At 32.6% G+C, this 27,572-nt stretch overlaps 1 protein-coding gene across 1 annotated transcript in view; it reads right to left on the minus strand.

The window, feature by feature from the left end:
- Window positions 1-27,572, minus strand: part of Adamts6 (ADAM metallopeptidase with thrombospondin type 1 motif 6) — a 297,708-nt gene that overhangs the window by 61,525 nt on the left and 208,611 nt on the right. The window contains exons 14-17 of the mRNA XM_046456198.2: window positions 24,863-24,965; window positions 10,994-11,127; window positions 9,332-9,455; window positions 8,145-8,225 (exon numbers count right to left, since the gene is read on the minus strand). Coding sequence (XP_046312154.1) covers window positions 8,145-8,225; window positions 9,332-9,455; window positions 10,994-11,127; window positions 24,863-24,965 — 442 coding nt within the window. The remainder of the gene's footprint in view (window positions 1-8,144; window positions 8,226-9,331; window positions 9,456-10,993; window positions 11,128-24,862; window positions 24,966-27,572) is intronic.

The raw sequence follows: 27,572 nt of genomic DNA on the forward strand, positions 1-27,572 counted from the left end.
GTGGTTCCAGGCCTCTAAGCTAAACCCCCTGTCTAATAATTGACTCTTTTAAACGAAAACAATAACAATGTATGATAGAATTTGTAACACAAGGAAAAGTGAAAAATAGCACAACAGATGAAAGGGAACAATGGAAGAAAATGTTTTAAGAGTCTTAGATTACAAACAAGATGGTGTAACATTATTTGAAGGTGTACTATGATAAAGATGCATTTTGTAAATCCTAGAGTAACCACTAATCAAATAGAACAAAGAAGTAAAGCTAATAAGCCTCAAACCATTGGTAGAGATCAAATGGAATACTAAAAAACACTTGATTAAGCTGAAAAAATATATGAAAGGAGAATAAAATAGAAAAACACCCAGAACAAATGGAAAAATAGCAAGGTTGTAGGCTTATATTCAATAATATTGATAATTACATTAAATATAAGTGACCTAAACAAGGAGTTGACAAACTATGGCTCATCATCTGTTTTTGTATATAAAGTTTTACTGGAATGCAGTCACACCATTCATTTACATATCATCTATGTCTGCTTTCACATTGGTAGAACTGAAAGTTGTGCCAGAGATTGTATGTCCTGCAAAGCTGAATATATTTGCTATCTGGTTCGTTTAAAAAAATATATATTTATTTTTTGACTGTAGTTGGACACAATACTTTCATTTTATTTATTTAATTTTATGTGGTGCTGAGGATCGAACCCAGGGCCTCGCACATGCTAGGCGAGCGCTCTACCATTGAGCCACAACCGCAGCCTGCTATCTGGTTCTTTACCAAAAAAATTTGACAATCCCTTCTCCTATCTAGGGATTGCTGTTAAAAAATGCTATTAGATACAGTAAGAAATAAATATCAAACTACATGCAGTCTATAAGAAACGTTTTAAATACAGAGGTGCCTAGATGTAAAAAGTGATAGAAAGAAATTTACTGTGCAAACATTGATCAGAAGAGAGCTGAAGTGGCTACATTAGTATTAGAGAGAATGGGCTTTGGGACACTTAATATAAACAGGAATAAAGAGAAAAATTTAATAATGATGATAGAATGTTCAGCATATCAAGAAGATTTAACAGTCTTAAGTGTGTATGCACATACAGCAAAGTTTCAAAATAAATGAGGGAAAATCTTACAAACTAACAGGAAAAATAAACAAATCCACAATTCTTCAATAGGATTTTTTCAGTAACTGCTTAAAATATGAAGGCTGAAAATACATAAGAGTATAGAATACTCCACAAAACTGTTCAATCGATGTAAACTATCTGACTAATTTTATGGAAAACTCAGTAACACCAGAATATATAACCTTCTAAAGTGTGCTGGGACATAAAACAAAATTCAACAAGAACAAAAACACTAAAATCATACAAAGCATATTTTCTGCCTACAATAGAATTAAACTAGAGATCAATAAAAGAAAAGAATCAAGGAAACCCTTAGATATTAGAAATTAAATCATATTTTCTAAAATATGGTTCATAAAATAAATAAGAAAATATTTTAAATTGAGTGATAATGAAAATACAACATCAAAATATATGTGAAGTAGTGGTGTTTAGAGGGAAATTTAAAGTGAAAATGCTGACTTTATAGTAGAAAAAATTAAAAATCAATAATAAAAGTTTCATCTTGAGAAACTAAAAAAAATGAACTGAAAAAATAGAAATGATGAAATAAAGAGTGGAAATTAAAGTAATGGAAAATGGACAAATAACAGAGAAAAGCATTTAAACCATAAGCTTGCTCTTTGAAAACATCAATAAAATGAATAAGCCCCAATTAGAATGATCAAGAAAGATAAAGAAGACTTAAGTTATCAATAAGAGTAATGAAAAGAAGAATGATTGCTATATATCCTATAGACATAAAAAGAATAATAAGGGAATACTGTATACAACCTGATGCCAATAAATTAGAAAAATATTACAGAAACTGAATTTTTGAATTACAACTTCCCACAAAGAAAACTCCAATCCAAATGGCTTTATGTTGAATTCTATCAAAAATCAAGAAAAAATATCAATTTACCCAGATGCTTTCAGAAAATAGAGAAACACTTCTCAACTCCTTCTATAAAGCCACACTTACCATGTTTATACCAACATCAACAACAACATCCCAAGACTAGAGACAAATTTCCCTCATGGATGTAGATCAAATTTTTTTAACAAAATATTAGCAAATAAATTTCAGAATATATTAGGATAACACATCATGAGAAAATAATTTTTATCCAAAAAATACTGGATTCAGCAACTGAAAATCAATCAATGCACTTTAAAAAAATTTTTTGTGTAGTTATAGATGGATATAGCATTCCTTTATTTTATTTGTTTATTTGTATGTGGCGCTAAGGATTGAACCCAGTGCCTCACATGTGCTAGTCAAGCATTCTGCCAGTGAGCTACAGCCTCACCCCTGCCCTTACAACCTTATCAGAGAAAGGAGGAAAATAATAATCATATCAATATATTCAGAAAAATTAAATACCCATTCATGAATAAAATCTTGAAAAAGACCAATAAAGAGCCATAAATCTTCAAGCTATATAATGGGAAAAAAAAAAAAGTTTTCCTTTTAAGCTCAATAACAAAAGGATATTTAGTTTCCTCACTTCTATTATAATTGTATTGTGTTATAGGTCCTGAACATTATTACAAGGTAAGAGAAAAGAAATAAAAAGCATGAAAATTATAAATATAGAAAACAGTCTTTGCTCATAACTTTATATAGAAAATCCATGAATTTACAAAATAAATATAAGAGGTAGTAAGTGAATATAATTAGGTCTTAGGAAATGAGGGCAATATAAAAGAAAAGAAATTAACATACCACTATCATTTGCAATAGTGTCAAAAAGCAGAAAATAGTGATAGATTTAACAAGTGAAAGACCTACACAATAAAAATAAAACTGGTGGAAAAAAATCTAAAGACTGAAATAAACACACAGGTGTATCTTTTTGTGTACTTGAAAATTCAGTATTTTTAGGATGTTAATTATATACAAACTAATATATAGATTCCATAAATCTTTTTGTAGAGATTGACAAGTGGATTCTACAATGTATACAAACATGTAAAAGACTAATTTTGAAAAAGAAATACGAATTTTAGGATCTAATGCTTTTGAATTTCAAGATCCATTAAAAGCTCCATTACTCAATATAGTGTATTTTTTTGCTTAAGGATAGACACAGAGATCAGTAGGTAGGACCAAAAATATATCCATATACACGTGTTCAGTTGATCTCTAACAAATGTGTCAAGGTAATTTAATGGAGAAATGATGATATTTTCAACAAATGGTGCTATAGCAATCACATATTCATATGGTAAAACTGGAATCCCAAGTCTTACTTTATACCTTATATGAAAATCAACTAAAAGTGGACCACATCTTCATGTAAAAACTAAAACTATAACTTTCTTGTGGGGACAGAAGGGATGCTGGTGACTAAGCCCAGGGCCTTGCACATGCTAAGCATGCACTCTACCATGAAACTATACCTCCAGTTGGTATAGTTTCATGAAGAAACACTGAAGACAACATTTGCCACCTTGGAATAGGCAAAATCTCTAAGATAGGACATGAAAGCACAAATCATAAAAAGTTTAATAAACTACATTTCATCAGAATTAAAAGACATCACTTAAAAATAAGTAAGCAAGGGCCAGGGATGCAACTGTTGCTCAACATGCTTGAACACCTGGGTTGAACCCCCAGTAAAAGAAAGGAAGGAAGGAAGGAAGGAAGGAAGGAAGGAAGGAGGGAGGGAGGGAAGGAAGGAAGGAAGGAAGGAAAGAAATAAGCCACAAACTAGGAGAAAATATTAATGAAATATACATTTGACAGAGAGTTGTATACAGAATATATAAAAAATTCATAACTCAAAAAATTTTTAAATAGGTAAAACATTTGTTTAGTCACTTCACACAAAAAGATATTCATATGGCTAAAACTTTAAAAATTGACAATACCAAGTATTGATAGAATGTAGAACAACATTACATTACTACTACATTACTGGTGGGAATATAAAATGATACATCCATTTTGGAAAGTAGTTTAGTGATTTCTTTCTTTTTCCCCCAGATTTAAAATATAACTAAAAAGTAAAATTGAATAAACTTAAGGTACATAATCTGATAATCTGATATGTACTGTGAAATGATTACCACAATCAAGCTAAATAACATATTACCTCACATAGTAGCCTCTTTTGATGTGTAAGAATAATACTGTCCTAGCAAATTTGTTCTAGCAAACTTCCAGTATACAACACATTATTATTAATTATGGTATATTAAATCTCCTAAATGTATTCATCTCATAACTGAAAGCTTGTTCTCTTTGGCAATCATCTTTCTGTTACCCTACTCCCAGACCTCTGGGAGATAGATCTATACAAAGAATTCATAATTCCAACAATAAGTGTTGGGGAGAATGTGGGGGAAAAGGCATAGTCATACATTGCTGGTGGGACTGCAAATTAGTGTAGCCAATCTGGAAAGCAGTATGGAGAGTCCTTAGAAAATTTGGAATGGAACCATCATTTGACCCAGCTATCCCATTCCTTGGTCTATACCCAAAGGACTTAAAAAACAGCATACTACAGTAATGCCGCCACAAAAATGTTCATAGCAGCACAACACACAAGAGCCAAACTGTGGAATCAACCAAGATGCCCATCAATGGATGAATGAATACAGAAACTGTGATATATATTACACAATGGAATATTACTCATCATTAAAAGAGAATAAATTACAGCACTTGCAGGTAAATGGATGAAGTTGGAGAATATTACGCTAAGTGAAGAAAGTCAATCCCGAAAAACCGAAGGCTAAATGTTTTCTCTGATTAGTGGATGCTGATCTATGATGGGGGTGCATGGGAAGAATGGAGGAACTTTGGATTGGGCAAAGGGGAGGGAGGGGAGCGATTATGAGGGTAGGAAAGATGATGGAATGAGATGGACATCATTACCCTAGGTACATGTATGATTGCACAAATGGTGCGTCTCTACACTGTGTACAACCAGAGAATTGAAATGTTGTGCTCCATTTGTGTACAATGAATTGTAATGCAGTCTGCTAACATGTACAACTAAGTAGAACAAATAAAAAAAATTGTGCTCCATTTGTGTCTAATGAATAAAAGAGCATTCTGCTGTCATGTATAAATGAATAGAATAAATAAATAATTCATAATTCAAAAAATTTTTAAATAGGTAAAACATTTGTTTAGTCACTTCACACAAAAAGATATTCATATGGCTAAAATTTTAAAAACTGTCAATACCAAGTATTGATAGGATGTAGAACAACATGAACTCTAATATATATATTACTGGTGGGAATATAAAATTATACATCCATTTTGGAAAATAGTTTAGTGATTTCTTTCTTTTTTTTCCAGCTTTAAAATATAACTGAAAAATAAAATTGAATAAATTTAAGGTACCTAATCTGTACTTTCTGTTTCTATGAGTTTAACTTTTTTAGATTGTACATATAAAAGAGATTGTGGTATTTTTCTTTATGCATCTGGCTTATGTCATTAGTATAATGTCCTCCCAGTTCATCCATGTTATCACAAATGGCAGGATTTCCTTGTTTTTAAAGGTAGAATAATATTCCACTGTGTAAATATAACACATTTTTTTTAATCCACTCAACTGTCAACACAAACTTAGTTATTTCTATGCTTTGGCTATTGTGGATAATGCTGCAATGAACATAGAAATGCAAATATCCCTTTGAGTTAGTGATTGTATTTTCTTTTAATATATATTCAAAGTAATTAAATGATTACTGGATTATATGGTATTTCTATCTAATCTTTTTTCGCTTTTTCTAAAACATTTATTATGAAAAGTTTGGGAGTTTTGTTACAATGGAGGCCCACACACTCACTAAGAGGTGGAACCATGAATATTTTACCATCCTGGCTCATTGTCCCTCTACCCGTCTCTGTCTCTCTCCCATCAGAGTTAATTTTAACCTTGATGTCCTAAAACCACATCTCACAAGTTCTTCTTGCTAGTCAGTTGTGAATTTCTTTTACCACAGGGGTTTTCAGATAGCAGAACTCTCACAAGTAGGAAGGAATTTTATATTCATTTTTATATTTTTATGGACTTTATAATTTTATTTAATTTTAAGTTTTGCTTATAATTTGTCAGTCCATTTGGAGTTTATTTGGGATCGTGGTGCAAGACAAGGGTCTTGCTCTGGTGTTTTTGTCTCCCATGTAGCTCTATCCTCAAAAGGTTTGTTGAATCACGCATCCTTTCCTATGGGGCTGGTCACTTTTTACGAACAATGCTGTTGTTTCATAAATGCCTCGGTGCTTTCAAGAAGTCTCTTCTGTTCACTTATTTGTTGACTTACTTTGCTACCACCTCACTTTCTTTTTTTCAATATTTATTTATTTTTTGTTTTTTTAGGTAGACACAATATCTTTATTTATTTTTATGTGGTGCCATATAACCCAGTGCCTCACGCATGCCAGGCCAACGTGCTACCACTTGAGCCACATCCCCAGCCCCTACCACCTCACTTTCACAATTTCATTTTATAATGCATTTTATTTATTTATTTATTTCATTACAATCCTTATTACACATATAGAGCACTATTTTTCGTATCTCTGTACATACAGTATGTTCACACCAACTTATGCCATTACACATGTACTCTTTTTTTTTGCATTACAATTCTTAATACACATATATACCACAATTTTTAATATCTCTGTTTGTATATAAGGTATGTTGGCCCCAAATTCAAATCTTCATACATGTATTTTGTATAAGGATGACATCACATTCCACCACCCTTGTTAATCCCCTTCCTCCTCCCTTTCCCTCCCACCCCTCTTCCCTATCTAGAATTAATTTAATCCTCCCATGCTCTCCCTCTTACCCCACTATGAGCCACCCCCCCTTATATCAGAGAAAATATTTGGCATTTTTTTGGGGGGGATTGGCTAACTTCACTTAGCATTATCTTCTCCAACGCCATCCATTTACCTGCAAATGCCATGATTTTTTTCTTTTTTAGTGCTGTGTAATCTATTTAATTTCTTAAGGAACCTCCATACTGTTTCCTATAATGAAGTAATTGCATATTAGATTAAAAATCATATGACTCAGATATTTTACTCCCAGAAACTTTTCCAGGGGAAATAAAAATACAGGTCCACATAAAGCTGGCCTATGAATGTCCAATTTATAATGGTCAAAAACTAGTAATATGAATTAAGTATACATCAATAAGTGAATGCACAAATTACAGTATATTCACACAACAGAATACTATTTGACAATAAAAAGAAATGAACAATGGAAACAACAATATAAAAGAATCTCAAAACCATGTTGAGTGAAAAAAGCCAGTTTACTCTATGATCTCATTTATGTGAAATGCTAGAATAAATAAAAATAATATATACAATGTCAAAGAGTAGATCAATGTTTGCCTGAAGGAATTTGACTGCAAAGTGGAATCAAAGAGTTTTAGAATCACAGAAATGTTCCATTATCTTAGTCATGTTTTTTTTTTTAATTTTTGAATATATATATTAGTTTTAGGTGGACATAATATCTTTATTTTTATGTGGTGCTGAGGATTGAACCCAGTGCCTCATGCATGCTATGGCAAGCACTCTACCACTGAGCCACAACCCCAGCCCCCTTAGCCATAGTTTTTATAAAGATAAATAAATAGGTGTATACACACATACACATATAATTGTTAATATTATATGAACTTACACTTATAATGGTTCAGTATATGTAAATTATAACTCAATAAAATTGAGTTAAAAATTAAATAATTAACCCAGTTAAGAGTAAGATTTAGGGGCTGGGGATGTAGCTCAGTTGGTAGAGTGTTTGCCTCAGCATGCACAAGGCCCTAGGTTGGATCCTTAGCACCATATACACACACAAAGAGTAAGACTTAATAAAACACTAATTTTTCTGCTTAGCAACTTTACATGTAGTCTTATAAAACTTGGAATTTCCTTCATTTTAGCATGAGTGTTTTACCTTGAAGCAGTATGTTTCTTGCTTCTTGATTTGTGCTGCTTTTCCGCATTAATTTTTAAAATCTAGCAAACTAGCTTACCAATATAATTCTTTGACACAGCAACCTCCCTGACTTCAATGTGAACAGACCCTCTTGGTATTTGCACCACTTCCATGTAACCTGGAACATAGAAGATAGCCAATTATAAGTACCTGCAGCCAGAAAATGAATGTTAGTAACATTCAATAATAACAGTTCTTAATTTTTCCATTATTATTTCTTTGACTCTGTACTTTATAAATTATGAAATATTGGCAAATTTCCTTTGGGTTCACAAATTCATAAATAAATTTTATAGAAAAAGTATTGATTTTTCTCAAAATTAGAGATTTTTTAAAGTCTCAACAAGTATAATATCTTTTTTTTCTCAACACATGACTTTCATCAATACTCTGTGGGTTTTCACACTTTAAAGAAATATGGTAGGCCTGGGATTGTAGCTCAGTGGTAGAGTGCTTGCCTCGCATGTGTGAGGCACTGAGTTCAATCCTCAGCACCACATAAAAATAAATACATAAAATAAAGGTATCGTGTCTATCTACAACTAAAAATATTTAAAAAAAGAAAGAAAGAAACATGGTAAACTGTCACAGTGGCACATTCCTGTGGTTCCAGCTACTCAAGAGGTAGGAGGATTGCTTGAGCCCAGGAGTTTGAGGCCAGCCTGGGTAACAGTGAGACTCCATCTCAAAATAACAATAATAACAACAAAAATATTAATTCTAGGTCTGGGCATCAATCAATGGTGGAGTGCTTGCCTTTCATTCAACCCCCAGCACCACAAAAAAAGAAAAGAAAGAAATATGGCTAAATGGAGTCATATAGAAAATAACATTTCCTTAAAACATCTTATATAAATATATGAATATCATTTTTACTTATTTTTATTTTTAAAATATCTCACATGTTTATTGGTGCATTATAATTATACATAATAGTGGGATTATTACATATTCATATATGTACACAATGTAACAACATGATGGAATCAATATTGTTACCCAGTATCTCTCCTTTCTTTCCCTCTCCTCCTCCCTCCCTTTGGATCCCTTTCCTCCACTCCACTGGTCTCTCTTCTGTTTTACATGAAGTCACATTTAATACTTAAGTGACTAAAAACACTATCTGCCTAAATAAAGAAAATTAAAAATTAAGTGGGAGGAAAAACCAAGTGTTCGGGCTGTTCCAAGTATACCAGAGGAGGAATTCTATCTCTATACACTCACCTCCTCTGGGCAAGGAGTCATTGAAGAACCCTTCAATGGCATCACATGTGCTTCCATCCCCTCCACAAACACGACATCTATCTTCCCTAGCATCAGATCCCAAAATATTATCACAACCTACATGCTGAAAATAGAGAAGAATATTTAGTGCATAAAAAAATAGAAATTCTTGGAACCATAACTAATATATATATATAACTGACTGATTTACTAGTTTTTCCAGTAAAGAAAATCAAATAGGAAATACTTTTCCATTTACTTTTACTCACCAATAATTACCAACTAACATTTCTCAACATCTAGGTTTAAGGAAAAAAAATTTGATTCCCTAAAAATGTATGCCTATATTTCTAACTTAGATCTCTCCTTCACTTGTAGATATCATGCTTTAATTCTTAAAATATTATTATAATTTATTAGCAACAGGGTCTTGTACTCTCAACCAAGAAATCTAAAAACTAAGAAAAAATGACTATGATCCTCTATAGGGTTATAACAGCAAGAGTCCTGACTGAGAATATGTTTTGTTCTACTTAATCCAATTATTAGTGTTGAAGATTTGTTGTGGAAGTCACATTTGGGTAAATCTTTAAAAATAAGTATTGGTGAATGAAATTGCCATAAACAAAAAGAAGATGTAGCATACAATTTAAGAAGCTGAAATACCACATTTAAATTTTGCATTTATTTATAAAAATGTGGATTTAAAATATATATTTGGTATATATTTAGGTGCTTAAATTTGTACATTTGCCATCAGCCATTGATATCATACATGTAATTCCTGAAGTTTGTATTGTCACAAAACCAACTTTCTTCTTCAAGGAAATAAAGTACCCTTGCACACACAGATAAGTATACACACACACACACACACACACACACACAATGAATCATTGAATACATTTGGAGGCAAGTAACCAGAAGGATAGGAGCTTTTCCAAGAAATTATGAGATTAAGCAAAATAGACAATACTTTTATCTCTTCTCAGTTTGTATCACTTAGTTATGTGTTTCTCTTTAAAGTAAAACAAAACCAAACAAGAATTTTAAAAAGTATGAGAACAGTAGGTTTTGTGGCTTTTGTTATTATGACAAGATTCACACACAAGTTTAAGAAACATAGTTTGGATTTACTTCTACAGTTTCCAAGTAGTTTGACTGATATTCTTAAGTAAATGCTTTAATAATATAAACACTAACACTATAATGAAAACCATTGTAAATGCTTCAAAAGGAGATAAAGTAGGAGGAGCATGGCTATTTCTCACTTTGAAGAAGAATTATGATACAAAATATATAAAATCTTCCAATGAGAACATATGGTAGCCATATGAATGAGTTGAATTTTTGTTACCTCTCTTTTTCTGTCATTTTGTTTGTAAACAGAACAGAAGAATAATGGAAATTAAAGTTCAAAACATTTCAGACCCCTGGCAATTGCTATAAACATAACTAGAATACCAGAATAAATTTCACTTTCATGGTACTTAAATATGAATGGGTCATTCTACAAGCTAAATATGTTGTCATCCTTTATTGGAAATTGAATTTCCCTAAAATGTGCTTTTTTAAATGGAACATAGAATTAAATAGGAGCTACTAACTAAGAAAAAGAAAGGTATCAAAAATCCCAACAAAGAAGAGTAAAATCTGAGCAACCTTGCACTCTCCATTGATACAGATATCCAGTGAGTCCGCATTGCATTGGGTCCCATCAATCACTGCAGGGGCACGCTCAGTGTAGAAATTGTAACCTTCAGCCAAGCAGTTTAATGCACAAGGTTTTACCCCACCTGGAGAAATAAATAAAGGAGAAAAAAATGGAGTGGATCTCCCAATGAATGGTGATTCAGTATTATCAATTGCAAATTCATAGTTCACATAAGCACTATTCCCTGACTATACACCTAGATATGAAAGTCTCTCTCTCTCTCTCTCTCTCTCTCTCTCTCTCTCTCTCTCTCTCTCTCTCTCTCTCTCTCTCTCTCTCTCTCTCTCTCTCTCTCTCTCTCAGTTCTGGGAATCAAATATAATGTATTGCACATGCCAGGCAAGCATTATTTCTTCTTTTATAAAAAATTCATGTTTATTTTCATTGATTATGCAACTTAAAGGACGACTTGCTGAGAAGGTTTAACATTTTCAGGTACTTTCATTATATTTTTACAATATATTTTCGGTCAAAAAAGAATCACAGTGGAAGTACTTGAATGTCTAAAACATGTATAGAAGAAAAACAATGTGAAAATACTAAATAAATAAAGTGTAAAAAGTCTTGAAACAGGGGCTAGGGTTGTGGCTCAGTGGTAGAGCTCTCGCCTAGCATGTGTGAGGCACTGGGTTCGATCCTCAGCACCACATAAAAATACAGAAAAACAAAATAAAGGTATCGTGTCCATCTACAACTAAAAAAGAAATTCTTAAAAAAGAGAGAGAGAATCTTGAAGCAAAGAACAAATAAGAATTTGTATAACAAATAAGAATTTCGGTTACATATGCTTCTGAAGCTAATACAAAAACACTGCCAGGATATGGTAGTTATAAAACAAAACTAAGTTTGTACCTGTCTTATTTTATCACACTTAATGAGCTTGGCTTTAGCATAGAGATAAATGTTTGTGAGATTAGCAATTCAAAGATAAAAGTAATTATAGGGCTGGGGTTGTGGCTCAGTGGCAGAGCACTTGCTTCATATATGTGAGGCACTGGGTTTGATCCTCAGCACCATGTAAAAATAAACAAACAAAACAAAGATACTTTTTTTAAAAAGTAACTATAGAATTAAATTTGAATAATTATTATGTGATAAATAATTAGACAAATCTGAAATAACAGTAAAACAATATCTAATGCTATTTGGTGAACAAATACATTTAATAACTTGAGCATTTTCATTTTAACATAGAAATTTGTATTTTTTAATGGTGAAGTTAAAAATAGGCAAAATAATAGCAATTAACAAACAGTACATATTATGGCTTTACAGTATATCAGAAAATAGAAACAGATGTGGACTTATTGTAATGAAAACAGCACATGGTAATGCTAGTATTTACAAATGTGTAATTATTGCCAGAAATTATAATGTAAGAATATTTTCTTTAAAATCTTTACTTCATGAAATTTAAAACATTTTGGCCTTATTATAGGTAGAATGACAAATTCTCTTTGAAATAAAAAAGACTACTTCTAATAAAATAATAACAGCAGAAATGAAATCTTAAGCACAGGTCTCAGTGAATTTCTTAGAAACCAGGTTGCTCCCAGGTGGAAGCATGTAAACTAAGGGAGGAGACTGAGTGGTGCAGTCAAGAATAAAACAGAGCATACATTCCACTAGGAGATAGCTCTTACAATTAAAATGCCAAGCAAAAAGATGTCCCAGTGTTATCAGACACTGTTTCTTCAAGAGAAGATGAAACCCTAGATCTTTTCAATGTAAACTCTTCTGAATTTTAACTGTTGGCAAAACTGGCTCTTAAACTATCAGTTTATAACCTCTGATCTGAGTCCATGTTTTCTTTCATCTCCAGTGGAAGCTTCTACATAACTTATAATGTTATTTTTAGGCTTAGGTTAATTATACATTTTGCTATACTGGTCACAGAAACAACAAACAGTAAATACAATAATTTCTTCCTGAAATGATAGTCAAACTATATATATTTATTTTATAAGATTCTTATCAATAAAATTTCTCTGCATTTTCATGAATGTTCATTACTAACTGATATAGTTCTTTTATCATTGTTAATTATTATAATTTGGAATTTACTGCAGCATTTTATATGTCAAACTTTAAAAAGAGAACTTGGCATTTTTGTTTACTCAACTTTAACATATTTGACAGGAAGGACATATAAATATTCTGGTTGTATCCCTTAGCCAACTACGTCATAAAATAAGAATAAATTTCTTCTTTGCTTATTGCTTTTGATGTGTTCACCTTTGTTCTGACATAATGAGCTTTTAGAAGAGATGCTGCTGGGTGACAACAGTAAGATGGACAAACAGGAACACTCTAACATCTTTTACAGAAGCATTGATTTTTATAACTACCTGTAGATGAGAGTACCTTTGTGGGAGTCTAAGAATACAGTGGAGAAGTTCCAGCATACCATTAGAACAAAAATTCCAAAAACAGGTACACCGAAGGGGTTTAAGAATAGTTTCACCCTGATTGCATCTCACCTCCCTCAAAGTAGCATGGCTCAGTGAAAAGAGAGACCACTCAGCTCATGATTTCTCCCACAGGAAAAAGACAAAAGAGTGATCACTAGGTTCCCCTGCTCTGTGGGATACTTCCAGGAGTCCCACTTCCTTCTCATTCCACCCAGAATACTGAGGTGATAGGCATGGATGAACTGGAAGCAGAGAAGAGAGGCATAACTAACTACTCCATTGACTCTATCAGAAAGTCCATGCATACCTATAAACTCTTCCACAAATGGCCTTTGGGCACCCCCAAAACTCTGCCTATCTACTGCCCATTCCCTGAGGCCAGCAGTCAAAGCATGACCTCATAGACGGTGAGTGCAAGGGCCTAACAAGGACGTCTGGCTCAGCTTTATGGGACTCAACAAAGGCACACAACTTAGGCATTTTAATGGGCACCACCCTAGAGAAAATAAACAAGAGGCTCTTTAGCATTAGCTTTGTGGGATCCAGAGCGAGCATACCATCTTAAAAATTTTTCCTCAAGAGGAAAAAAGAGCTGTAGAGTAGATATGATGATAGTCAAGTCCTGATGGAGCTCAGAATTCCTAACTGGGCTATTTGGAAAAGATGCATCATTCCAGGATCCAGTCAGTAAAGACTACAGGAGGTAAGTTCTTCAGATGTGAAGACACAAGACTTCAAAAAACAAGTAAATGCAAAAAATATGATACCACCAAAGGAACACAATAATAGTCCAGTAACTAACCATAAAGAAATGGAGATTTGTAAATGGTTTGTCAAAGAATTAAAGATAATTGTTTGGGTTGGAAGTGTACTCGGTTAGTAGAGCATGAACTTAGAGTGCATGAGGCCTTGGGTTCAATTCCCAGCAGCATGGTGGTGGTGGTGGTGGGGGGGAGTTTAAAGAAGCTACAAGACAGCAGATGGACAATTCACTGAAATTAGAAAATAAGCAATACATGAAAACAATGAGAAGTTTAAACAACAGTAACATTCACATTATGGGAATCCTGATAGGAGAAAAGAGAGAAAAGAAAAAAGAAAGATTATGTAAAGAAATAATAGCTGAAAATCCCCAAATATAAGAAGAGAAATGGACATCCAGGTACCTGAAGTATAAAGTTTCCCAATAAGGTTCAACCAAAGATTTCACAAAGATAAAATCAAACTATCAAAAATCAAGGAAAATGTCAGGCATGATGGTACACAACTGTAATCCTTGTGACTCTGGAGGCTGAATCAGGAGGACTGTAAGTTCAAGGTCAGCCTCAGCAACTTAGTGAGACACTGTCTCAAAGTATAAAATAAAAAGGACTGGGAATGGAGCTCAATGGTAAAGTGCCAATGGGTTCAATTCCCCAGTACCAAGTAAATAAAGAAAAGAAATGTTGAAAGAAACAAGAAAAAAAAAAAGTTCACCACATACAAAGGAACTCCAAAGGTCTACTAAAAGATTTCTCTGCAATCCTTGCAGGCCAGCAGAGAATAGGATGGTACGTTCATTCGGCTGAAAGAAAAAACTGCCAACCAAGAATACTTTACCTGACAAAGCTGTCCTTCAGAAATGAAGGAGAGATAAAGATTTTTCCAGACAAACAAAAGCTGAAGGAGTTCATCACCAATAGACCTGCTATACAAGAAATGCTAAAGGGAGTTCTTCAAGCTGAAATGAAAGGATGCTAATTAGTAACATAAAAACACATGAAAGAATAAAATTCACTGGTAAATGTAAGTATATAGTAAAATTCAGAATATTCTAAATATTCTCATGGTGGTAAGTAAATCACAACTCTAGTATGAAGGCTAAAACACAAAAAATACTAAAAATAACTATAGCTACAATAATTTGTTAAAGGATACACAACATAAAAAGTTTTAAAATGTGACATCAAAACCATAAAACAAGTAAAAGTATAATTTTATATATGGTTATAACTATAAGAGGCTTCATGTAAATCTCATGGTAACCACAATGAAGCTAAAATCTTAGTAGGTACACAAAAGAGAAACAGAAAGCATCAAAGCATACAACTTATCAATCCATACAACACATCAATTCAATAAAGATAGCAAGAGAAGAAAAAAGATCTAAAGGACCTATAAAATAGCCCCCTAAAAAACAAAACTTACTATTGACAAAATGGCAATAGTAAGTCCTTACCTACCAATATTAATTTTAAATATGAACATTAAATTCTGCAATCAAGACATAGAGTGTCTGAAAGGATAAAAATCAAGACCCAACTTCACACTGCCTACAAGTGATAGACCTCACATTTAAGTATACACATATACACATACACATATAATAAAAGTGAAGAGATGGGAAAAGATATTGCCTGAAAACAATGAGGAAAGCATAGTCTCTTTCCTAAGAGATGTTCACATGCAAAAAAGTCAGATTTGATCCTTATTATACACCTTACACAAAAACTATCTCAAAATAGAATGAGAGTCCAATATCCAAAACATATAAGGAACTGATACAACTCAACAATAAAACAATAATAGTAAAAGAAGAAATGACACAATTGGTAAAGAGCCTGAGCAGACATTTTTCCAAGGAAGACATGCATATGCTAAGTAGGTACATCAAGTGTAAAACCTTTCCCTGATCATCAGAGAAATGTAAATCAAAATGAGATATCATCTCACACCTACTAGAATGTCTATTAGCTAAAAGTCAAAAGATAAAAACTGGTGGCAAGAATGTTAAGAAAACAGAGTCCTTATGTGTTCTTTAATAGGAATGAAAATTGGTACTGCCATAGTGGAAAACAAATATGGATGTTCCTCAAATCGTTAAAAACAGAACTGCCATATGCTTCTACAATCCTACTTCTGAATATGTATCTAATGAAAATTAAATCATAATGCAACTAAACAAAAATATCTAGAAAATCTTAAATACTAAAACAATTCAGTTTTGAGTGACCCAAAGGTCAAAGAAGAAAGCACAATGTAAATAAAATATTTTGCACTGAAAGAAACAAAGTTAGAACACATCAAATTTGGGAATGTAGGAGAGCAAAATAACTGAAAATAAATAACATTATAAATATAAAAGAAAAATTAAAGCCTTAGAAAAAGATAAGCAACAAAAAATAGCACTAATGCCAAAACTTGGATGTCCAAAAAGATTAAAAAATCAATAAACCCAAAGCAAGACTGAGTAAGAAAAATACAGAAGACATAAATTATCAGTATTAGAAATGAAAGAGCACGTATCACTACAGAGCCTATAAATATTAAACAAGATAAGAAAGTTATCATCAATTCATGTTACTAAACTGGACAGCAAGGATGTAACATGAATTTCTTAAACTGAAACAGAAGGAAGTTTAAAAAAATCTGAATAGCCTTTTTTTTTTTTTTTTGCCTCTTTGGTACTAGGAAATAAACTGAGGGATGCCTAACCTCTGAGCCACATTCCCAACATTTTTATATTTTATTTTGAGACAGGGTCTCACTAAGTTACTTAGGACCTCATTAAGTTCCTGAGGCTGGCTTTGAATTCACCATCCTCCTGCCTCAGCCTCTCAAGCCACTGGGATTAGAGGCATAGAAATACAATTTGTAATAATTAGTTTTACAAAGGAAATACAAGCTTGGGTAAATTTACCAGTGAAATTTATTGTAAGTAAGAAATAATATCAATCCTTCAAAGTCTTTCAAAATATGGATTCTACTTCTGTAGGCAAGAGTATCTCTGATTACCAAAACTTGCCAAAAATGCAACAAGAAAAAAATTTATGAATCACTATTCCTTATAAAGTATATGCAAATATTTTTAATAAAACATGACAAATTAAATCCAAATATATATAAAAGTAAACATATTATTATCACATGAGGTTTATCCTGGGAATAGAAGATTGGTTCCATATGGTAACATCTGTCAAGACAATCAGCATATTAACAGAAAAAAATAAAATCAATACAAATTATACTGGAGAACCAATCTATTGCATTAAAACAAAAAATAAAAGGCATGAAGATAGAAATAGATTATCTCAGCTTCCAGATAACAAGACTATTCATCATGAAAATATTAAGCAACATACAACTTTAAAATATGGAAATACGGAAAGGCCACAACATAAGAAGTTATATACAAAAATTAATTTATTTTTATATGCTAGAACATGCAATTAAAATGCAAATTTCAAAAGTTTTATTAACAACAGTACAAAAACCATAAATTACTCAGAAACATATTTAATAAAAGATGTGCAGGAGCTTGTATTCCAAAACTACAAAACATACTAGAGAAATAACAGCAGACATAAATAAACAGAAATATTTTCCATATGCATTGGAAAATTCAGTCTTGCTAAAATCTCAGTTCTCCCTCATAAATAGGTCTAGTAGGTTTTTCTGTAGACAGTAACTACTGGGATTGCAAGTTCAAGACTGGCCTCAAAAACTTAGTGGGACTCTGTCTCAAAATAAAAAATAAAAAGGGATGGGGATGTAACTCAATGGTAGAGTACCCTTGGGCTCAATGCTCAGTACTGTGAATAAATGCAAATTAATTAAGTAAAAGATGCTTTGGAAATTGTATAAATGTATGGAAACTAAACAAAATGTTCTTGAATGAACAATAGGTCAATTTAAAAAATAAAAAAGAAAATTTAAAAATATTTTGAGACTAATGAAAATGGAAACACAACATACCAAAACCTAGGGAAAGCAGGAGAAGCAGTACTAAGAAGGATATTTATAGCAATAAGCCCCTACATTAAAAATAAAAAGAGAGAGGGATGGAGGGAAGAAAGGGGGGGGGAGAGAGAGAGAGAGAGAGAGAGAGAGAGAGACATACACAGAGATGGGGAGGTGTGCAGTAAAGAGAGAAAAATATTCCAAACAAACATTGGAACAATGCAACTCCAAGGCTATAAGAACAAATAGAACTCAAAATTAATAGATGGAAGGAAATAACAAAGGTTAGAACAGAAATTATAATGGAAAAAAGGAATATCACATAAAAGATTAAATAAATGAAGAGTTTGTTTTTTTGATAAGAAATATTAAATTTACAAACTGTTAGCTAGACTAACCAAGAAACAAAGAAAAAGACCCAAACAATAGCAACAAAAAAATCAGAGGTGAAAAGGGAGCTAGTACACCTGATTCCACAGTAATACAAAGGACAATTAAGGATTATCATGAACAACTATAAACCAAAAATAAAATTGAAAACCTAGAAGTGGATACATTTTCCTTTTAATACTGCTTTTGCTGCATTCCATAGGATTTGGTATGTTGTATTTCCATTTTCATTTGTCTCAAAATATTTTTTTAATAATTTCCCTTTCGAATTTTTATTTGACCATTGGTTGATCAAGAGCATGTTGTTTAGTTTCTACTTCTGAACGTAGGTAATGTACCAAATTTAAACCATGATGACATGGAAAAATTGAACAGACCAGTAGTTAGTAAAGATGTTGAATCAAAAATAACATCTCCTAACAAAGAAAAGTCCAGGACCAGATGGCTTCACTGCTAAATTCTACAAAACATATAAAGAAGAATTAACACCAATTCTACTCAAGCTGTTCCAAAAACAGAAAAGGAGGCAACTCTGCATTATTCTGATACAAAACCAGACAAAAACATCATAACAAAAAGAAAACTACAGATGAAGATCACTAATGAAGGCAGATATAGAAAATCTCAACAAACTTCTAGAAAGCAAGACACAACAGCACATAAAAAGATTACACAGCATGATCAAGTAGAATTTATCTTAGGGATAACAAGAATGGTTCAACATACATAAACCAATAAATGTAATACAACATAAAAACAGACTGAAGGAAAGAACATATGATAATCTCAATAAACACAGAAAAAGCATTCAATAAAATTCAACCTCTCTTCATGACAAAAACCTTCAACATATTAGATATGGAAGAAACATACCTCAACATAATAAAGGTTATATGTGACAAACCCATCATAAGACCATACTAAATAGAGAACAATTGAAAATGTTTCTTCCAAGTTCTGTAATAAAACACTTTCACCTCTTCTATATAACATAGTACTAGAAGTGTTAGGCACAACAATTAGATAAGGAAAGAAATTAAAGGGCATTCAAATTGGAAAGAAGAAAGTTAAATTTTTCCTGTTTGCAGAAGACATAATTGTGTGGATATGTATAAAACCAAAAACTGATAAATTCAGTAAAATTGCAGGATATAAAATCAGCATACAGAAAATAGTAGCATTTTTGTACACATAACATTCTTGATAAAAAAATTTTAAATGCAATAACATTCACAATGATCACAAAAATTAAAATGCCTAGGAATAAATTTAACAAAGAAAGTTAAATATTTCCACGATGAAAATTATAAAATGCTAATAAAGAATTTGAAGAACATACACATACATACATACATACACACACACACACACACAAAGACATCCATGTTTATGGATTGGAAGAATTAATATTATTAAAACACTGATGCTTTCTCTTTTTTAAATATATTTATCTTTTAGTTGTAGTTGGACACAATACCCTGATTTTATTTATTTCTTTTTATGTGGTGCTGAGGATCGAACCCAGGGCCTCACATGTGGTAGGTGAGCGCTCTACTGCTGAGCCACAACCCCAGCCCAACACTGGTACATTCTAAAGGAATCTATAAGTGTAAGGTAATCCATATCAAAATATCAGTGATATTCTTCACAAATTATTATAGACCATAAAAGACCCAGAATAGTCAAAATAATCCTGAAAGGGAAAAAAGAAAAGCTAGAGGCATCACAATACTTGACTTTGAAACATACTATAAAGATGTAGTAATCAAATCAGCATGATACTGGCATAAAAACAGACACACATACAAGAGAACAGAATAGAAAAATCAAGAAATTTATTCATGTACTTATAGCCAACTGATTCTCAACAAAGACATTAAGAAAGGACAGTTTTTTAAATAAACAGTGCTGGGAAAACAAGATATACATATGCAGAAGAATGAAATTAGACTGTACTTCTTACTATATGGGCAAAAGATTTACCATATTAAAAAAAATCAACTCAAAATGGATCAAGGGCCTAAATGTAAGACCTGGAACTATGTGTTATGCTTTAGATATGAGGTGTTCCCCAAAAACTCATGTGACAATCAGTGCAAGAAAGTTTAGAGGGGAAATGATTGGGTTCAAGAGCTTAAACCTAATCACTGCATTAATCTGCTGATAGGAATTAACTGGGTGGTAACTGTAGGCAGGGAGGGTGTGGCTGGGTGGGTGACTGGAGATAAGCCTTTGGGGTATGGATACATTTTGTCCCTAGTGAGCCAAACTTATCTCTCTCTGCTTCCTGATTGTCATATCCTGAGCAGTTTTCTTCAGTCATGCCCCTTTGCTTTGATGTTCTGCCTCACTCTGAGCCTAGAGCAATGGAGTTGGCCATCTATGGATTGAGACCTGTGAAACTGGGCGCACCAAATAAGATTTTCCTTCTCCAAAATTGCGTTTTTCAGGTCTTTTGGTCACAGCAACAAAAAGTAAAACACTATGAAACAACTAAGAGAGGACATAGGGGAAATACTTCAGGACATTGCTATAGGTCAAGATTTTTAAAAAATATCCTCCCAAATTCAGGTAACAAAAGCAAAATAGGACAAATGATGGTATATCAAACTAGGAAGCTTCTGCATAACAAAGGAAAGAATCAACAGAGAGAAGAGACAACCTCCATAATGAGAGAAAATATTTACAATTCATCCATATGATAAAGGATTAATATTCAGAATATATAAATAACTCAACTCAAAAGCAAAATACTAATAAAAATCATCTAATTTTTAAGTGGTCAAATGACTTGAATCGTTATTTCTCAAAAGAAGACATACAAACAAACAAGTATATGAAATAATGTTCAACATTACCGATCATCGGGGAAACCCAAGTCCAAACCATACTGAGATATCCGAGTTAGAAAGAAGCAAGAAGTAACAAATGGTGATTATTGATGTGGAAAAAAGGAACTCATACAGTCTTGGTGGGACCATACATTATTACAATGATTACAGTAAAAGTAAGGAGATTCCTCAAGAAGAAATAGAACTACCATATAAGACAAAACCCCAAGAACTATGTAATGTTTTGAACAGCCAACAATAAAAAATTAAAAAAAAAAAAACTAATGATGGGCCAATTTTTAATTAAAATTTTCTTTATGTAAAGTGTTAAGACTAATATGAACCCTTAACATGTATGTCTTCTGGTGACAACAGACTTCTAAAACTAAAAATTTTGAGGTTACTTCTAAAAAAAAAAAAAAAAAAAGAAATAGAACTACCATATAAGACAAAACCCCACTATTGAATGGGAAAGAAATCATTATACCAGACAGATATAATACCTGCACACCCTTTTATTGTAGTACTATTCATAATTGCCAATATACAGAATCAATCAAGATATACATCAATGGATAAATGGATTTTTAAAATGTTGTCTAGGGGCTGGGGCTCTAGCTCAGTGACAGAACACCTGCCTAGCATTCATTGGGAGGCCCTGGGTTCAATCCCCAGTGCCCCGCCCCCGTCCCCCCCCCCCCACACACACAAATGGTCTAGGTCTATAGGATTATAACCACAGTGGAATATTATCCAGCCATAAAAAGTGATAAAATTATGTCATTTGGGGTAACATAAAGAGGATATTATGTTTAGTGAAATCAGCCAGGCACAGAAAGACAAATGCTGCACATTCTCATTCATTTGTTAAAGAGAAAAACGTTGATCACATTGAAGAACAGTGGTTACTAGAAGCTAGGAAAGATGGGGAGGAAGGGAAATGGAGGCTGGAAATAGACCCCAAATATAGCTAGATAGGACAAATTAGTTCTAACATCCCGTAATCTACAACAATTTATTATATATATATATATATATTTCAAAATAGAGAAGAGTTTGAAGTTTCCCAGTACAGAGAAATGATATTTGAGCAGATGGAAATGCTAATTACCTCATATACATATATCATACTGTACCTCATAAATTTGTCAATTAAAATAAAAATAAATTAAAACTTTGCTTAAAAAGGCAAACAATTTGAACACAAAGTTTAAAAGGAAATATATAAATGGCTACTAAGTAAACGCAAACATGTTCAACATAATCATCCTAAAACAAAAATTAAATCTTTATTGAGACACTACTCAACCCCTTCCAGAGAAAGACTGAAAATACCAAATATTAGTACGGATATGGAGTAAACAGAGTCCCATAAGTTATTGTTGAGAATATAATATGGTACAATCATTTTGAAAAAAAAAAATCTGGCAGTTTCTTTTGAAAGTAAATTCACACCTATCCTATTTTTTAAAAATATTTTTTAGTTGTAGTCGGACACAATACCTTTATTTTATTTATTTGTTTTTATGTGGTGCTGAGGATTGAACCCAGTGCCTTGCACATGCTAGGCAAGCGCTCTACTGCTGAGCCACAACCCCAGCCCCACACCTACCCTATTGCCTGGCAATTTTGCTCCTAAGTATTTACCCAAGACAAATGGAAACATGCTCACAAAAAACCCTGTACATACAAATATTCATAACAGCTTATTCAGAACAGCTAAAAATTAGAAACAACCCAGAATGGCAGAATGGAAAAACTACCACGGAACACTGCTTAGCAATAAAACAAAAAGGACTACTACATACAAAAATGTGTATAAATCTCGCAGCATTAGGTTTAAAGAAGCCCTACACAAAAGAGTGAATATGGCATAATTTTGTTTATATTAAGTTCTGAAACAGGATAATTATGTTGAGGAAAAAAGTCAGAACAATTGTTGCCTCTTGGAGCTGGTAGAGGCAGTTATTGACAGTAGTGAACCATGAGGAGTTAGGGACTGAATGCTTGTGTCCTCTCATATTCATATTTTGAAATCCTAACCTCTAATGTGATGGTTGGTATTAGATGTTGGCGCCATGGAAAGGTAACTGGGTCATGAGGGCAGAACCCTTATGAATGGAATTAGTGCCCTCATAATAGGGAATCCAAAGACCTCTCCCCCTTTTTTCTGCTGTGTGAGGATAAAATGAGAAGATGGTAGTATGCTGGCACCTGATCTTGGTCTAATCTCCAGAACTGTGAGAAATAATTTTTGTTATTTAAAGCCCTCAGTCCATGATAATTGATAATGACCTGAACTGACCATGATCTGACAATGACCATAATAATTTTGAAGATAATGGTAAAGTTCTATATCTCAGCAAAATATTACAGGTGTGTGCATTTGTCAAAATTCAGTTGAAGTATAGTTAAGATTCATGCATTGTATTGTACATCCCCTTACTTTTTTTTTTTTTTGGGAGAGAGAGAGGATCTTTTTTGTAGATGGACACAACACAACGCCTTTATTTTTATGTGGTGCTGAGAATCGAACCCGGGTCCCGCCCATGCTAAGTGAGCACTCTACCGTTAAGCCAAAATCCCAGCCCTACATCCCCTTACTTTAAAAGAAAAAAGTAAACAAATAATTGCTCTATGGTTAACGGTATACATGTTAAAGTATTTAAAACAAAGTATATTAATTACTTTGGTTGACTTTGAAATATATAAAAAATACGATGGGTTAATAAATGGATAAAGAAATCAACCGACATTTATAAAGTATAGTAAAATGTTAGTGGTAGAACATCTGTGGTAGATATACAGTTGTCACCATAAAATCAGATACTATTCTAAGCCAGATAATTTTTAAAGTAAGATATTAGAAAAACAAACAGTAAAAGTTTTTTTTAAAGTACGTTCAATTTTTCTAAAAGAAAATTTCAACAAAATCTAATTTGTATTTTGGGAGCAAAGAAAATCTTCTGCTTACTGAATAATTAGTACTTGAAACACGCCCAAATTAAGGAGCAAAATATCTCTTAATTCCTCAAAAAGAATAACCTCTTATGTAAAGATTGGCCTTTTACTAAAAAAGAACTAATTTCCTTTTTCTAAGTTGATTTTTATTGGTATACTTTGTTTTCTGGGTGGTGACTACAAACATCCAATGATTATAATGTGATTCACCTCTATTCCAAGGAAGTCTCAAGCAGAACAAATATTATATGGTTTTGATGTGTATGTATCTTTCTAATTGTTATTTAGAACTAGGTTTTAAAAATAATTTCCAATACTTTGTAGCAATATAAATTTTATCATAGGGAAACTAAAACCTTGTAACAAGACAAGCACTTTCTGCCTCAATTTGCAGATACTAATTTAACTAGTACTTGCACGACTGTGTGGTGTGTTTGTATGTGTTAAATACTCTTTTATATTTGAAAGTTCTCAAGCATGAATACTCTGCCAGGTTATACATTACCTCCAGTATAGGGTTTCCAGTTATAATACTTTCCTCGGAAAGGCATATTGTCAAAGTCTGCACACTGTTTCTCTCGAAAATCTCGGGAACCCAAAGGGCATGGCTAAAATAAAATAAAATAATAAATGGTACCATTGTTGTAAAATACCAAAACCAAGGGACAACGTCCCTAAAAATTAAAATTACCTGAATCTTATCATATTAGCTCACTACCTTATTCTGGCTATAATTTTGGCATTTGATTTACTGTTTGATAATCAGTATTCAGATTCAAGTATCTAAATTGTAATCTTAGCTATAGAAGATATAACTGAAGTCATTTAAACAGTTAAGTGTTAAGGAGTTTCAATATAAATTTACCCTGGGACACATGTCATAGTCTATTTCGTAATCAATCCATCATGTATCTCCTTAAAAACGTACGCAAAAACTAGATGAAAAAACTAAAACCGAAAGTCCTTTTAGTTGAGGTAGCAGACCTATACTCTGTGAAGTGCCCTGAACTTTAAAATATTTTAGCACATTAAAATATAATACTCTCAATGCCAAACCTAATGATTCTTTTTGTTAAATTACTCTTCTTGATCGCCTTTTAATAAAAATGAAAAATAACTATTTACCATAAACTATATAGTGTACCATGCTGGAAGGACATGTTTGCAGGATCTTTTATTTCATGGACTGCTAATCTTTAGATTTTTGGAATACTGAGATTACAGGAGTGCTTTTCTTTTCTAACTATTTTTAAGGAATAAAAATTGTCAGTGGCTTTGCCATGCAGCAAGTCTACTTTTAAAGAATATCAATTTTAAAAAATACAAGTAATTTGAACTATAGGTACAAGTTTTCATGTAATCTTTAAATACTTATAAAGCACCAACCACCCAAAAGTTCATCCAAGCCCAGTTTTCAATGTAGCTAGAAAATCAAGCCATAAGGGTAAAGCTACAGAATTATTTCAGGCAATATTCATAGCAGAGAACAAATTCTACAGGTTATCTACAGGTGCTGTTTATTGGTGAAAGATCAATGTGTCATATGGTTAGTTAGGGACACACTGGTTGAAAAAGAAAATCTTGGGTATGTTTCAAAGCATACCAGGTATTGAGCCAGTTAGGAAACATTAAGGATTTGGGGAGAGTAGGGACCAGGTGTGGTGACACATGTCTGTAATCCCAATGGCTCTGGTTGCTGACAGGAGGATTGCACGTTCAAGACCAGCCTTAACAACTTAACAAAGTCCTAAGCAACTTAGTGAGAACCTTTCTCAAAGTACCCCTGGTTCAATACCCAATACCAAAAAAAAAAAAAAAAAAAAAAGAGAAAGAAGAATAGTTGAAAAAAGGTATTCTAGATGAAAGGGGGGGGACTTCATAGAAGCCTAAGAATAAATGATATTTCATATATAAATACTAATGCATAATAAATCCCTGAATTAACAAATTAAGGCATCATAAGGGCCATGTGCTAAAAGCAAACAAAAAATGCTGTTTTTCACTATCTGCTAGTGATTTCTTTGAAAAGAAATAAAGAGTCAAATGGAGGATATTATTATTTAATTAAAGCACTTCCACAATACTTCATAGAATTTCTGTTCTATTCTTCCTCTGATAGTCACTCCCAGGGTCATTATAATAAAAATATTAAAAATAACAATAGCTACTAGTATTTGCTAAGCACTAATTTGTGGCATACTGATCAGAGATCTTTACATGCATTATCTATTTGATTCCTTTCACCACACTCTTATGAGGTAGTTATAATTAATTTCATAATGAAGTAAACTGAGATACAGAAAGATTGCTTAGTAATAATTTCAGGGTGTGAGGACACCTCCTTCATCTGAATGGGAGCATGCTCTGGACATTCTAAATACCACAATAATAGCAGAAGTTTCCACATTTAAACAAATGGTCATGTCTGTGTTCCAATGTTTATAGAGATGACAGATCAGATTTGTCCTAGGTGGTACCATTTGCCAAACCCTGATTTAGAATGTTCCATAATAGATACATTTATCTTGTAGCATTTCACAGAAAAATCAAAATCAATTATTAATTTTTGAGCCAATACAGAATCATACCTTTCAAGAAGTGGTATTAAAGGTGATATAATCTAATTTGCATAAGATGCTTAGATAACCTCTACAATCATCCTTACATGGCCATACAATCTATATAAACACCTATATAAGGATAGATCAAAGACAAAGCTGCAATAAGTAGCAGGTTCTTCCCTACTTCCATTACAAACCTACCTTCCTATAACCAAGTGGTTTTCCTTTGTTCTGGATTCACACTGAATAGCTCTAACTGCTTAACTGAAAGGTATCTAGGCCTTGATGGCGTTCCTATGAACACATCATGATTTAGCATTAGTTTTCTTGAAATAAGGCACCAAGAACTGGCCTTAAGTATCTTTCTTTCATCTAGAAAGTATTTATAGATCATTTATTATGTATCAGATATAATCTAGGCTCTGGGGTTACAGCAGAAAACTAAATATGCTCTGTCTCTGCTTTCATGGAGCTTACTCTAGTTGGAGATAAGAAAACAAACAAAAAGCAGGGTAAGGAGATTGATAGTGAGGTGGGAGGGAAGTTGTTTTATATAATAAGGTTAGAGAAATTTTTTCTAAGGCGGCATTTGAATAGAGTTTTTAAAAAACGAGGAAATGACTTATGTACACATCTGTGAAAAGTGTTTCAGGA

Source organism: Marmota monax, unplaced genomic scaffold (genome assembly GCF_021218885.2).
Source record: "Marmota monax isolate L192 unplaced genomic scaffold, Marmota_monax_Labrador192_F-V1.1 WCK01_AAM20220418_F8-fsc00130, whole genome shotgun sequence".
NCBI lineage: Eukaryota > Metazoa > Chordata > Mammalia > Rodentia > Sciuridae > Marmota > Marmota monax.